The sequence below is a fragment of the Microcebus murinus genome, chromosome 2, assembly GCF_040939455.1.
Source record: "Microcebus murinus isolate Inina chromosome 2, M.murinus_Inina_mat1.0, whole genome shotgun sequence".
Lineage (NCBI taxonomy): Eukaryota > Metazoa > Chordata > Mammalia > Primates > Cheirogaleidae > Microcebus > Microcebus murinus.
Window position 1 is genome coordinate 91,015,850 of NC_134105.1, and position 14,778 is coordinate 91,030,627.

The 14,778-nt window shown below is 35.7% G+C and overlaps 1 protein-coding gene across 5 annotated transcripts in view; it reads right to left on the minus strand.

Moving 5' to 3' along the window:
* ST7L (suppression of tumorigenicity 7 like) overlaps nucleotides 1-14,778 on the minus strand; it is an 80,370-nt gene that overhangs the window by 4,281 nt on the left and 61,311 nt on the right. For 4 of the 5 annotated variants that reach the window (XM_020282353.2, XM_020282349.2, XM_012778476.3 and 1 more), the window contains one exon: nucleotides 12,412-13,088. In XM_020282353.2, the coding sequence (XP_020137942.2) occupies nucleotides 12,910-13,088 (179 nt within the window). In that variant the 3' untranslated portion in view covers nucleotides 12,412-12,909. Of the gene's footprint in view, nucleotides 1-12,411; nucleotides 13,089-14,778 lie in introns of those variants that run through there. The other variant, XM_012778486.3, reaches the window with a different exon arrangement.

The window sequence follows — 14,778 nt, forward strand, 5'->3', positions numbered from 1 at the left end:
CAGGACTTTGAGGTTGCTGTGAGCTAGGCTGATGCCACGGCACTCTAGCCAGGGCAACAGAGTGAGACTCTGTCTCAAAAAAAAAAGAAACCATCTTATCCTAATCCAAATGTTTACCCATGGCCCAGTAGAAGCCAAAATCCATGGACCTCTAGCTGAGACTAGCAATTCATCTACACCAAATCAAGGAGTATCTACCCTACAGAGAAACCCCTGTGAGAGGAGGCAGACAACAGATTTTCACTTGATCAAAAATCTTTGCAACTCTCAACCCCTCTTCCCACCCTCATTCAAAATCTAGATGTTTATGTGCAAGACATTAAGAAAATGCAGCTCCAAGAGACGATGTGTGCAAGGGGAACTCTTCCCTGTTCAATCCTGGAATGTATCCCATTAGAGACAGCACAAGCCTTTGTATACCCTGCCTATCCTACTCCTGCACCCCAACTGTGAAGGCAGAAGGGAAAACTGCAGGAATACAATGTTCATCAATCATAGACCTGGGATGCTATAGCTCCTTGACCTGGGCCCCTGCTTGAGCTAGGGGAAGAATACCTCATGAAAAGTCTACCTATAGTCAGGACTTCTCTCAGAGCAAACCTTACTTTTTGGTCCATCGATCTTGGCTCTCACTGCTCTCCCTGCTTCCCACCCCCACTGCCTCCGCATGTGGGCTCAGAAGTCATCATCTAAAGAATTCCATTGCTCACCTCCTGCATAGCAGCACAGCCCCATGAGGCCACACACCAGATGGAGGGGATAAAAGTACGAGGTCATGGCTTCTAGCAAGAGGCTTTTTCTTAAACTAAGCCTGACTCCTGGAAAAGAGGCAGAGCAGGAGAGTGTCGAGTGAGCTGTTGATGACAGCAGCTTCATAGGTCTTGTGTAAAAAGGAAGGAAAAAGCTAACATGGCTTTCAGTGGAAATTTCCCTACTCTCATCTCCAGGTGTATTCCTGGTCTCACATCTACTTTTTTTTTTTTGAGACAGAGTCTCACTTTGTTGCCCAGGCTAGAGTGATCACATCTACTTCTTGAAGGTGTCTGAGTAGAATGCAGAGATTGTCAAACTCGAGGGTTAAATCCTTCTCAATTGCAGGGGTCTGTTCAGCAGGCTGCCACACACATGCTGAGGTGGAGGCCAAGCCCTGACCACATGCCCTATTTCTCTAGGAATGTAACCATGAAGTAAAGGGAAATGGTATGGAAGGTGGACCAGAACTCTGGGGAAATTGTAAAGGTCATCAGTAGGCCTTCAAAATGTTTGTGTATAATAAATAAAGACAAGGGGATGGAGGAAGATCATTATTCCTAGAATCATTATGCTTGTTGGGTGACAGTGTACACAAGCAACAATTTACAATGTAAACAGTTCAATGAAGTGGGAAACAGAAGTCTCAGAATAAAGGAATTAGGTAAATAAGATTAATTAGAGATGGTTTTCTACAGGAGGTAGATTTTTAAAAGATAATGCATGAATTGGTTAAGGACAGTTGAGAGGGCAATTTAAATAGAAGGAACTGGTATGTGCTGAAAGTAGAATGTATAAGCAATATATAAGGAAGTTCAAGCAAGTACACGTTATATACAGTGGGGAATACAGAGAAATTAGAATTCTGAGATCAGGACTTAAATAATGTGAGATGACTGTATGTACCCAGACCGTCAAATAGTTCAGAGTCCTCTATTGATCTACGTCAGTAAATACCAGTGCATCTATGGAAAAGCACAAGGATGAATCCAATTGTTATAGATACAGGAACTACAAGAGATCTATATTGTAAAGTTCAACAAAATACTACATACATATCATTAACTATAGCTCCTTATCATTTGAGATTCTGGACTAAGAAAGGGATATCAAATATCCTCTCCAGAACTGTGATACATTAATGTAGGCTTATAGCCCCAGAATCTGGCATAAATCAAGCCAAACCCTTAAGAAATTAGAATGTGAAAAGGGAATAATCTAAAATAGAAAACAAAGGCTTCTCTCCTTTACTCCCTTAAAACTCGACTGGTCCCCTCTATTCTATTTGGTATATTGGACTTTTGTGGCTAGCAGATTCATCATATCTCATGAATATATCTGAGACAACAGTGAATAGGAGAAGAGCTGCAAAGACCTTAAGAGACTGAAATACAAGTTCACTAATAAACGAGATAATTCTAGTATACTATAAGGAGCAGCAGCCAAAGAAGGAGACAAATTCTGATTTCATGATTTCCAGTTAGGTGTCTGGCTTCCTGCATTTGCTGAAGGTAAAAACAGCTATTTACTAGTCTTCTGCAATACTTCTTAACCAGACTTCCCTAACTTCTGAGAATAAAAACCACAAGGACAATCCTGTTCTTCCAGAGCAGTTCTCTGGTGCCACTTTCAGAAAAAGTATATTGGACTGTGGGTCTGATCCAGTGTAGTATATATGTTTTAAGCACATTGAGTAGTATAGTATGTAGTATATATGTTTTAAGCACATAAGCCAAAAGGTGAGCAGTGTTCTAGGTTTAACTGGCACAATTTGGTGTTGGAAGGGAGGTAGCCACTACACAGTGATAGCATTTGTTAGTATCATCTTAGTTTTCCCCACTCCCCTAGGCAGTTTATAAAAGGTGATTTCTGAAACCCTTCACAAAAGAAAAGCTCAAGGGTTTACATTCAACTATGACAGCACTATGAATTCATTAAGAAGCATGTTTCAGGTTGCACTATAATTTCCCTATGTAACATAAACCCATGGAATCTGACATAAGCTGATTGCTCATGCTGGTTATTTTATTTACATTTCTGAATGGAAGGGATTTCAATACTCATAAAATATCTAACTGACTTATTATTTTTCATCTGTTCTCCCAGAGCACCTATTATAGAATAGGCATAGAGACCAGAAGTCTCAACTTGTATGACTGGTTAAGCAACAAGGGAAAAGTAATTGCTCAAAAAGCAATTTAAAAAATTCAATATAGAACTTGAGGCCAAAAAAGAGATTTGGTTACTCTCAATGCCATCTGAAAGATAAAAGTTAAAAAAAAAAAAAAGTTAAGTAACTTTTCATTATCTTTATCCAAGTCCTATAGAAGTAGATGGTAACTTTGCAGGAACTCAGTGGAGCTGGAGTTTACATCTTTCTCTGGGGACCTGATATTAGCAGACACCATCACTAGTATGAACAGGAATGCAGGCAAATGGATCAGAGTGGGCTCCCTAACATCCAGATATATGAATGTGCCTCCTTACCCATGTGCTACATATTAGACCTCTGAATTAGAAGATGCCATCATGAATCTAACTCACCATCTGGAGATGTATATTTTGTTAACCTACCCAAAGAATAATAATTTCTGCTTATTCCACTAGGTGTGACAAGCTCAGATATAGACTGCTAGAGAAGTAACAGTCACCAATCAAGTAAATTCCAAAGTCTGATCCCTAGTCTTCTGCCTCCAACTCATTGTTCAGATACTCTTACTTCCTTTCTTCTGCTGCAACACTGAGTTAAATCAGTATATCCTTCAACCCTATAGTACAACCTTGGGCCTACTCTTCTACTCCATATACTTCCATTGTTTTACTGTATTTATTGATTACATGCCTAATTTGTATAAACTCAAGGACTGCCTATTTCAAAATATGTATTTTAAGGTCATATCCCCAGTGATCCAGCTAATACATATTACTTTACTAAGACAGCCAAATAAAGATTGGAAATATTTTTTAGTTACTTGAAAATAATCTTGATGGTTACCCCTGTAGTAAAGGTGTAGAATTGTCAAGGATGCAGAATTGATCAGCAAAATTCAGCTTGGAAGAAAAGCTAAAGGAAACTTATTTTATTGCCTTATCTCAATATCCTTTATTTAGTTTTTAAATTAACATGATACATGCCTGTTTTCAGAATCAGTGACTGCCAAATGTAACTTTGACATTAACAAGTGAAGTCTGGGAAATTCTGGGTAGATCTTTCCTATTCTCTCTCACATGTCCATAGAGCCAAGTAATTTTGGTCCAAACTCTTACTAGTCCCCTTTGCTTCACAATGACACCACATTATTTCATTTTCAAAACCAGGATGGTCCCTCATCCTTATTAATCTGTCATTATTAGGAGAGGAAATAAAAGAAGATGAAATATATGAGCATAGAAGACTTTGTCTTATGGAAATTACTATGTGAATCTGAGGTGAGACATTCATTAAATTTTGAATTGTGGAGCTCTTCATTTTTTGATAAATTCTAAACTATTCATATAAACATTATAATAAATACCACTATTTGTGAAAACATGAACTTCAACAGTTAGGTATAAAGATGAAAGTACTTCATGTTGCATACTTGAAAAAGAACAAAATAAAAATACCTCTTTCTATATCTTCTTATTGGACTTAAAGGAATCCTAACCAATAAATTCTTCTGAAAGTAAGGGTACTCTGTGAGTTTCTCTCTCTCTCTCTCTCTCTAAATACAATTATATATATATATGTATACACACACTTTTTTTTTTTTTTTTTTTTTTTTTTTGAGACAGAGTCTCTTTTGCCCAGGGCTAGAATGCAGTAGAATGCAGTGGCATCATCATAGCTCACTGCAACCTCAAACTCCTGGGCTCATGAGAGCCTCCTTGTCTCAGCCTCCCAAGTAGCTGGGACTACAGCCATGCACTTCCATGCCCGGCTAATTTTTCTTCTTATTTTTTGTGGAGACAGAGTCTTGCTATTGCCCAGGCTAGTCTTGAACTCCTGGACTCAACTCCTGGACTCAACTCCCACTTTGGTCTCTCAAAGTGCTAGGATTACTGACGTGAGCCACTGTTTCTGGCCTTAGATTGACTTTTTGGGTCATTATATTTTATGGAAGGCATGTGAAAATAACTCAGTAGTCACTTCCAGTCAAATGAATAAATATTTGAGGGTGAACTAACCTATTGTGGCAGTAGCCTCTACATTATACTAGTATATCTTCTTGCCCATCTCAAACTCTCTACCACTAGACTATGAGCTACTAGTGAACAGGGACTATATTTTATACTTCATAAAGGTACCCAATGAATTCAAAACTAAAAGACTTAGTATATGTTATAGAACAAGTATTACCATATTATAGCATGTTATAGAACAATTATTACCATATTTTAAAATGCGGAGGCACTTAAAAAAACCTAAAGTTTAAGAACAAATTAAGATAAACCCTATTGGAGTGCTTTCATTCAATAAGCCAATATTGAAAGAAGACTCTTTTCAGGGTATCCAGGACTCCCTGAACTGCACGTTCTACTGCAGTTTTTGTTTTGTTTTGTTAAAGGTGGTATTACACTAGCTAAAATTCACCAAGAGCAAATTAATAATAATGGTTTTCACAGCCAGAGCTTAGCTGAATTAGAATCCCTGGACTCCCAATACAGGGTAAACCCCCAAAAGGATCAAAGTCAAGTAAATTAAAAATCCAGCTGAATTTTATCAGAGGGCAAAATTTCAACTTCTGAGTACCCCAGCAACCAAGGATGAATTATGTATAAGATTAGTTAAGTGCCTTCATCCACACCCCAGCCAGAGAACATTTTTCTATCTCACTGTGACTGAAGGAAAAACAGCAATGTATTTGCCTGCCAAGAACAGCTGTGGCTGTACTGTAGATAGGAGTCTAACAGCACTGAGGGATTAAAATATAATTGTAAAGCTGCTGCTACCTAGGAGTAAAAACTTGAACTCTGGCTCCAGAAAGAAATATATACTCCAGCATATTGAACAGACAAGGACAAGAGCTGGCATGTTCCTAACAAAGAGTGTGAGAATATGCTTCCTTCTTAAGTTGTCCCCCAAACTGTTTCTTTTTGTGTACATCACACTGGTCATATGCAAGGATACTTACTGGAAATATAGCCCTTTTCTATACTTTGAACAGTACATATATGTCTTATTTCCAAAATGCTTGAAATTCTGATGAGATCAGAAGGTGATTATGTGGTCTGAATTCTCTGAATATCAGTTCTTTTAATTTTGTTGAGATCACCTAAAGCACAAATAATTTCTTTTCTTGAAGCTGGCTACTGTCAAGATGGACTTAAGGCAATCTTAATGTTATTACAGAACAAAGATAATTTTCTCCTCAAATTCAGATAGAATACCATTAAAATCTAATTTTTTACTGAGGCTTTGTTAGCATTAAGGAACATACCCAAGTTTCCTATCTATTGATACAACTACTAGAAATATATCTGCTACCTAAAATTCCCACTTTAGCAAAAAAAAAAAAAAAAAAAAAATCCCACAAGTTATATTTTAGACCAAAAGTTTATTATGTTCAGTTTAACTTTGCCCCATAATCCTTCTAAACTTGCCTTTTGATTTTGAAAGAAGACTGATATTAAAACATAAGATGTACATTTACACTTTATATTAAAACTTTTTTTGGAGGGAGTATAATTTCTGAGAATCAAATTCTCCCTGAATTATTACAAACAAGGGTCTAATGTTTCCTTAGTATTACTATACATTTTAGGCAGTTAGGCTAAAGTCCATTATACCGTAATGTATGTGATGGAAATAACCAAACAGTGTTCTTTCTTAAGTAGCTAACTAGCAAGAAGAGGAATGAAACTGGAAGGAACCAGTTTGAAAGACAGAAAAGCAAATGTGCATTCTTTATTGAAAAGCCTCAGAATTCATCAAATAGACTTACACTGTGAAGAGTTCTCTCAGGCAGCTTATTTGCCTACTAATATCCTTGCCTTTCAGTAAGCATTTCTCCAACCTAATTACCCTTTCTCTTTTTCTGACAATCTACATCAGCCTCTTTAAAACTCTTCTCCAAATTCCAACTCTTATAGGAAGACTTCTCTAGCAAGCCACTGGACTATCTCAACTCTTCATTCTATATTCCCTCAGTATTACTATATCTGGTTTGAAATTTATTCTTTTGTACTCATTTTGGTATAAGTTGTGATATGATTTATTATTGAAACCAAAAATATATATCATAGCTAAAAGTAACAGGCTATCATATCTATTGTGTAATTTTAGGCATATCACTTAACTTTGAAAACTCAAATTTCCCATCTATGATGTTAGAAGATTATAATCTGTCCTTCAATGGCTCCAAGTAAGAATAAATGAGAATATAAGTATAAACTCTTAAAAAAAGATAAGAACTAACCAAAGTCCAAGTTACTCTTATTTAGAATTATATTAAGTAGTCTTACTAATTTAATTCTTTTGAGCATTAGAAATTTGATTGCTAGGGCAAGGGAGCAAAACTCAAGAAAAATGCTAAGAACTATTTCTTAAGATTATAATTGTTGTCTTCTGTATCCCATTATTTTCTACATTTAGAGGACTATGCTGGGTCTGCAAAAGACAAGGATGTTTTCTAAAACAAAGATCTGCATGTTTCCTAATGTGAATTTTAATATCACTAGTGTAATAGGTTTAGAATGAGCAATTTACATCACTTTCTAACCACAGCTCTTCTAAAAACTGCTAAGCAGTACATGTGCCTCAAGTGCTAATGATTTATGCAATAAATATATTAGTAGCAGTTCTCTCAGGCAGCTTATTTGCCTACTAAATAAGGTTTAGTGACAGGATATCCTAAACCTTAGCACTAAGACTTTCACTTTGAGGGGGAAAAATGATTAAATATACTGCCAAACAAATTCAGGGAGCACTTCAGTGAATTTGATACTTGACAGGCACATGTTAATAGGAAAAAGGGTGTTTTCTACAAACTTTATGACTGAATTTAACCGTGGGGAAAGAATATAGACATGCATTAAAAAGTATATTGTCCTAACTTTCATTCTCCTCCCCTCCCACCTTTGAAAATAAGAGTTTAGTACTTAGAGAATTTAGATAAAGAAGAATATTAGCAATTTCACAAATTTCTCAGTCTGGTTCTTTATGAAACATAACGTTATAGGAAGTAGAGGACATCTTTTCTCTTATACAAATATCTCAGTTAATAAAGAAAATCAAAATTGGATATGCCAGGCTGCCCAAATAAAGACTTTAGGTTAGTTTCTCACCATTAAAAGAGAGAGAAGGTGAGTGTGTGTGTGTGTGTGTGTGTATGTGTGTGTGTATAAAAGAGACTTAGGAGCACCAACAATGGAACAAAAGTGTAGACATATAAAAATTTTGACCTGTTACATAATAGGCTCATTTTATTATCTGTATTGTTTCCAGGAAATGCCTCAGATGTGCATTATTATGGAAATAGCACAGTTACAAATTATTTTACAGAAATATAAGTTTAGCTACAATTCAAAAGTTTTCAAAACTATATCAGTTCTTATAAACTTAAGAAGTCTCATAGCTTTGAAAAATAATCCATTTTTAAACAAAATGAAGAAATATACTTAAATGTCAGTTTAATTTCTGAATGGGCCTTATGTATTTAATAAAGAGGTATACAACTATTATAGGTTTTTGGTATTAATGAAGTCAGATGGAGAATAGAAAAAAAAGTCTTTCACCCATGAACAATTTTCATATCACTGGTTATGACAATGGAAAGCTAAGAACCTTTAAAAATAACCATATATTTTCTATTAGTAAATATTAACATATAGTTATAACTGTCTTTCAACTCCCCTAGTTCTGAAGATGATCTTTGCCCTGGAAAAAATGACAACAGTGAACAATCTTCCCAAAAGTTTTGCTCATTATTCAGTAAAAGACACTTGGCATTTATATCTGCTTATTATTTTTAAAAATGCAATTTGGGAAGAAAATTTTTAATTATTTTTGGGAAGGGGCTGAAGAAACACCAGTGAGACATTCTGTAGAGAGGTCCTTTGTTAGTGTAACATCTGACCTTCTATATCTTTGGAAATCATACAACTTGGCTAATGTAGTCCTTAAAGAATTAATCAAGCAGACTGTAAGGCCCTAGTTACAGTGGAGCCAGCCAATTATGAGTTGCTCAGAAATTCATCACTGGCATGTCCAACCACATTTTCCCACATAAAGATTAGTAGAAATATGTGAAAACAGGGCCCATTCCCACCCAAGCACAGCTACAATATGCGTTTAGTGAAACAGATTTCAACAAAGTTTTGCCCTAGTAAAAGAGACAATTTATTTGGGAATCTGTTTGATACTGTCTTTACCTGTAACATGTCTTTTCTATCAACATTGCAAAGGCTTCCTTGTTTAGTTAAAACTCAAACAGGGATTTTTATATTCAAACACACTTCTGAATTCAAAGCACTAAAGTCACATGCCACAAGCCTGAATTCATCAGTAAGTTAGTGAAATCCCCAAAGACCATCTTTGAGTCTTTTCACTGTTGTGATAACACCCTCCCAAGGCTTACTAAAAAGAAAGCTTTTCTTGCAAGAAAGAAATGAAAGGGGCTAGAGTAGATGAAGATTGGTTCTCTAAGGAGAGAGCAATGCTGCTCTTAAATAAAGAAGCTCCTTTCAGATAAGCAGAATCAGATTCCAGTTCAGTTGGTTTGCTGGCTACCCTCACTTTGAACTCTCATATTTAACCCAGCAGGCTTCAAAGCAGGTGAGAAAATGACCTACCACTTAAAAGCAATTTTTCCTTTTTCAGGAATTCTGGCCTTGGAGAATATCAGCTCTGATATCAGCACATTCCACATCTCCAGGGATTTATGCAACTTTTTTTCATTGCTCTATGTCTAATGTCAGACTCAGTTTTCATCTCAGCCAGGAGAAAAATCAAGGGGGAACAATCCTAAGTTGCTGAAAATGAAGTCTTATTCCACATTGCCTTGCACCATGCAAAAGAAGAGGCACTAAAAACTAGCCATTCTAGTTCATTCCCTTTTATTTATGTAAATCTGATGTATGGTGAGAATTATTAAAAATCAGTCCCTAGTGCTTGGCTTCACAAAAAAGCAACTTTTATAACAAATACATTTTAAGAAATCACAATTGAATTTGCTCTAGTATGTGAGCTAACACAAAAAGATCAGATAAGGAAGAGAAAATAGTAACAACAAAGAAACTTAGGAAATTTTCTTAAATTACTTTTTGTTACTAAATAATGAGTATGTTTCAAATATTCGTCATCAATTTCTACTTAAGCCACCAAATAGCTGACTTTATTGAAAATCCTAACACAGGCAGTTTGCAGCTAACCAAGAGGTTCTGTTCTACAAGAACTGAAGTACCTGGAGCATGAATGAAACATATCTATCTCCACTTTCAAATAAGCATAATGTACCAGAAGTATAACACTAATAGTATTTTTTAAATGACACTCAGCCACCACTTATACTACAGTTTCTATGGAAAAATGCACTTTGAGCTTACTGTAGGACATATTTCCGCAAAACATGAAGAGGGTAGGATTTCCCACTATTGTTGCACTTTGGTGATGATGATGATAATGAAGGAGGCAACAACAGCCAGCACTTACCTACTTTTTACTGTGCGCAGACATGGTCCTAAACACGATATATTTCAAACTCATTTAATCCTCACCAAAGCCTATGAGTGGCAGTACTAGCTTCATTTTATAATTTATGGTAGAAAAGGTTAAGTAACTTACCTGAGGCTGTACAGCCAGTAAGTTTCAGGGCCAGAATTCAAAGCAAAGCAGTCTGCCTCCAGAGTTTATGCTCTAACACTCCACAATGCTGCCCCTTCTCCACCGTGACAGGGTGGCACTATCCAGGTGTTCTAAATTCCTCATATTAGGTGTAGAATAGAGCAGGGCTTCTCAACTTTTAAATGTGCATATAGAATCACTTGAGGATCTTGCTAAAATGCAGATTCTGATTCAGGAGGTCTGGAGTGGTGCCTGAAGTTCTGCCTTTTGAATAAACTCCTGGATGATGGTGAGTGTTCCTAGTTCGTATACCACACTCTATGAAGGCGAATTTGAGCCTCTAGGTCCCTTGCTGTTTGTCTGACAAGGCATATATGTGTTGTGTTCATAAGCTGGACACCACCTTATATTGTAATCATTTTCCATTAACTGTTAAATGGAACCTGCTCTTGGAACTGCAGAACAACTATTGATTTGCAAGTACTTTCAGTAAATACTTAGTTAAAAAAAACTTTTAAATGTACTTATAAAGGCTACAGGGATAAAATGGGCTATAAAAATTCACTGTCAGGCACATTTTTGACACTATATACCACAACTCTACAAATACCAAAGGATAGTGAATAAATCCTTATTTATTGCTCATCAGCTAAAATCACAGTATATCAATATTTTTGGTCTAAAAAAGAAGCTTCCACTTCAAATATGTAATTATTCATTCTCAGACTCTGCTAACGGAGTGCTAAGGAACTTATGCTATGTAATCCTAAAGGCTCTTCTGGTGCCATTAGTGACCTCTTAGGTAAAAGCAGACACTGTATACTAGCAATGATGGATAGAGCATCCGTTGAGTACACTCCACATTAATTTTAGTCAGAACCCCATGGAAATATGCTTCTAACAAATGCTACATATCTATTCCAGATTCTAGATCTCCCTCCCTGCTCTATTATACCTCCTTCCCAACCCAGTGCCCTGAGAGAAACCCAAGAATCATCTCTCCTATTGCTTGCCTGTGATCTCAAATACACAGTTGCACACTTTTTTCCAGCTGTTAAATGGATGAAATTCCCTTTTTATTCCATCTTTTTTCAATGCCAGATTACACAGTAAGGTCATTTCAGTTTGAGAGGTACTCACTCAACTATCAGCACCACTGCAAACAACAGAGTTATGGGTCTGATCATTAAGCTTCCTTTTTACACTGAAAGGAAATAGAATAGTCAATCTCCAACCCAAATATCTATACTTCCTAAACAATAGTGGAAAGTAATTCTTCTTGAAGCTTGACCCAGAATCAAATACAAACTCAGACTCCTAGGCCTACAGCCAGTGGCAACTTAGCACATTATATGGTTGACCTTCAGGGAAAAAGGAAAACCAGTGCTCTTACCACTGGTGCCAGAAGAAAGCCAAACTAATCTTTAAGGCACAAAATAAACTATTCTTAAGGCAAGAAAAGAAATTGTGAGGAAACAGGGATTTAGAATGGAGGCATATAGAGAAAAATACAGAAAATCATTACTAAGACTAGTTTTTTTGTGGTTCTCAGTGCTTTTATATTTGGGAATATAATGAGTCAGCAGTTTCTTCTTGTGTTTTAACTCTTATTACTTGGTAAAAATTCAAAGATGTACAAGAAGAATATAGTTTTAAAAAGGTATAGAGACTTAAAGGGAATTATCTTTGGTAAGATAATTTTGAGCCAGTGATATTACTTAATAAGTTTATGTGGAAGAGTCATGGGATACATACTCTAATATCAGTCCTTACGTTTTTTCCTGGGTCAGAAAATTGGGAAGCAGTTCAAAACTAAAGGGTAAAATGAAAATAAAGGTCTATACATGTTCTATACTCAAGTTTAGGGAAGGTCAAAAAGAACACACAGACACAATAACTGGGAGAACCTTTGTGTATATAGATAGGCACATTCTGTACCCAGGGCAATGTCTTATCTGTCCCATCTTACCTACTTACTATCCATCCTAGTTGTGTTCTTGAATTTAAAGTTCAGAAATCCTTAGAACTAATGATTTCATTTAAATGGAAAAATCAAAAGGCTTGTTTACAAAATAGGGAATTTTTTTTAATGCCAAAGAAAATGAAATAATGGTAAAAAAGAGTTGGATTATTCTTTAGCTAGTAACAAGTGCTATGTTTATCACCCAAAGTGATCTACAAGAACCAACTTTATAATGTTATATTGTTATAATGTTATATTGCATTCTTTAAACTTTTAAGCAACAGAAGTATAGCTCAAATCACACATAAAAAACATGTTTGACATATGTATGTCAGCAACTTTACAAATCAATTCCTGTAATTTACTATAACAAATATCTTCTACTTCTCAACTGGGTTAGCACAAGTAGATCAGAGATGGTTTCTTGTGTGTTTTACAAATACTCTATACAAGTCCTTGAGATCATACTTACAGCTTTAGCAAAAACACCCATGATTTCAGGAAACTGGTGTGTGAGAAGGGCTATCATTGCTGTAGAAGAACACAGTCCTGCTGTGAAATGGATGAAAAAAGGAAGCTCCTTCTTTGGGTAAACAGAAACGTGATGAAAGGCTGAAAGGGAGAAAAGGTAAGAATGAATTTTATTTCACAATACAGTGTAAACCAGTCATAATATTTTCAAATGAAATCTATTTTTAAAAACTAAAAAGGAAATTAAAAAAAAAAAAAAAAAACAAGCACAAGACAGCCTGAACAACATAGTGAGACTCCACCTCTACAAAACATAGAAAAATTAGTTGGGCATGGTGGCGCACACCTGCAGTCTCAGCTACTTGGGAGGCTGAGGTAAGAGGATTGCTTTCAGCCCAGGAGTTTGAGGTTGTAATGAGCTATGATGATGCCACTGTACTCTAGCCTGGGCAACAGAGGGAGACCCCTTCTTTAAAAAAAAAAAAATAGCAAAAAAGCACAAGAAGTCTCTGGCCAAGCAAGATAGAAGAAAGTTATCCATTATTTATTCCACATCAACAGCATATCCACACAGCTAGATGACTGTGCTGGGGCCTGGGAACAGGATGAAAGAACATTGATTATAAAGTCATGCTGAGATGGTTTTGAAAAAGAGCTTTGTCACTTACATTAGCTGTGTGATCTTGAATAAGTTGCTAAACCATCTAGAAGTTGCTATGGAGTTGTTATAATGAACACTGTAAGAACTTAATAAATGTGAATTGCTATTAATTCTTATTCTTTGGGAGCTCAAAGACTAGTATAAAGAAACAAACGTGTCATTGAAGATTTCCAAGAACCATCATCATTTAATAATTTTATGTAGTTATTAATGTGTTCTATATGTGGCATTTCATTAAGCACTGTAAAAATTGAACTAGAAAACCAAAGCTCTAGGTTCTGGCTACAAATGAAGTCCCTTGTCTTATTTTACCACATTTACACATTTACTCAGATATTGTTTTTATAGTGATTGGATATTTCATTGTCAATTATACCCAAGTAGTTGCATTTTATTTGAAATTTGAAAATACTTAAATAACAATACTGAGATGAGCCTATTATAGTGCCTGACACACAGTAGGTGGTCAGTAAATGTCTGTTAAACTGAGAGCTATTCTGGGACTTTATTAGGCCAGGAAGTTGCCTGCTCAGGGCTGGATACTAACCCAGGAATTCCTGATATAATATCCTGCATTAGTAAGGGATGACTAATTCAGTGCTGAACCAAGGTCAGCTATAAATTTCACTTTTTTAAACATAATGATTCACAGAGAAGATTACACCTAAGCTACTTTCAATAGCTATGACATTTTTGTCTTATATTCAGAAACTATATACCAAAAATGAAACTCATTAAAAATGCAGAAAATTGTCAGAGCTTTGAGCCATGATTAAACTAAAAGCACACCAGAACTGAATGTTTTAAAGTTATAAACATTAGAAAGTGTAGAGAACAATGTGTTTTCAGCACCCAAAGAATCAGTTAGCAGTCCTTTTCTGCCCTGTCCTCCAGCCACGAGAGGCTAACTACTTCTTTCCAACTTCAAACCAAGAAAATTAAACCCTGGTATTTGAGAAGACAGGAAATACATACAAGGCAGTAAAATTAATAATATTAGCTAAACTATGTATCATTTTATGGTTTAAAGTGCTTTAATTTATATTAGCTCATTTAATTTTTTTCAATAACCTTAAGAGAATATGATTCCTACTTTATAAGACAGAAAACTGCGTAGGTTTTGCAAGAAAATTTCCTAAAATATGAGATTTTTATACTGTAGGAGAGACC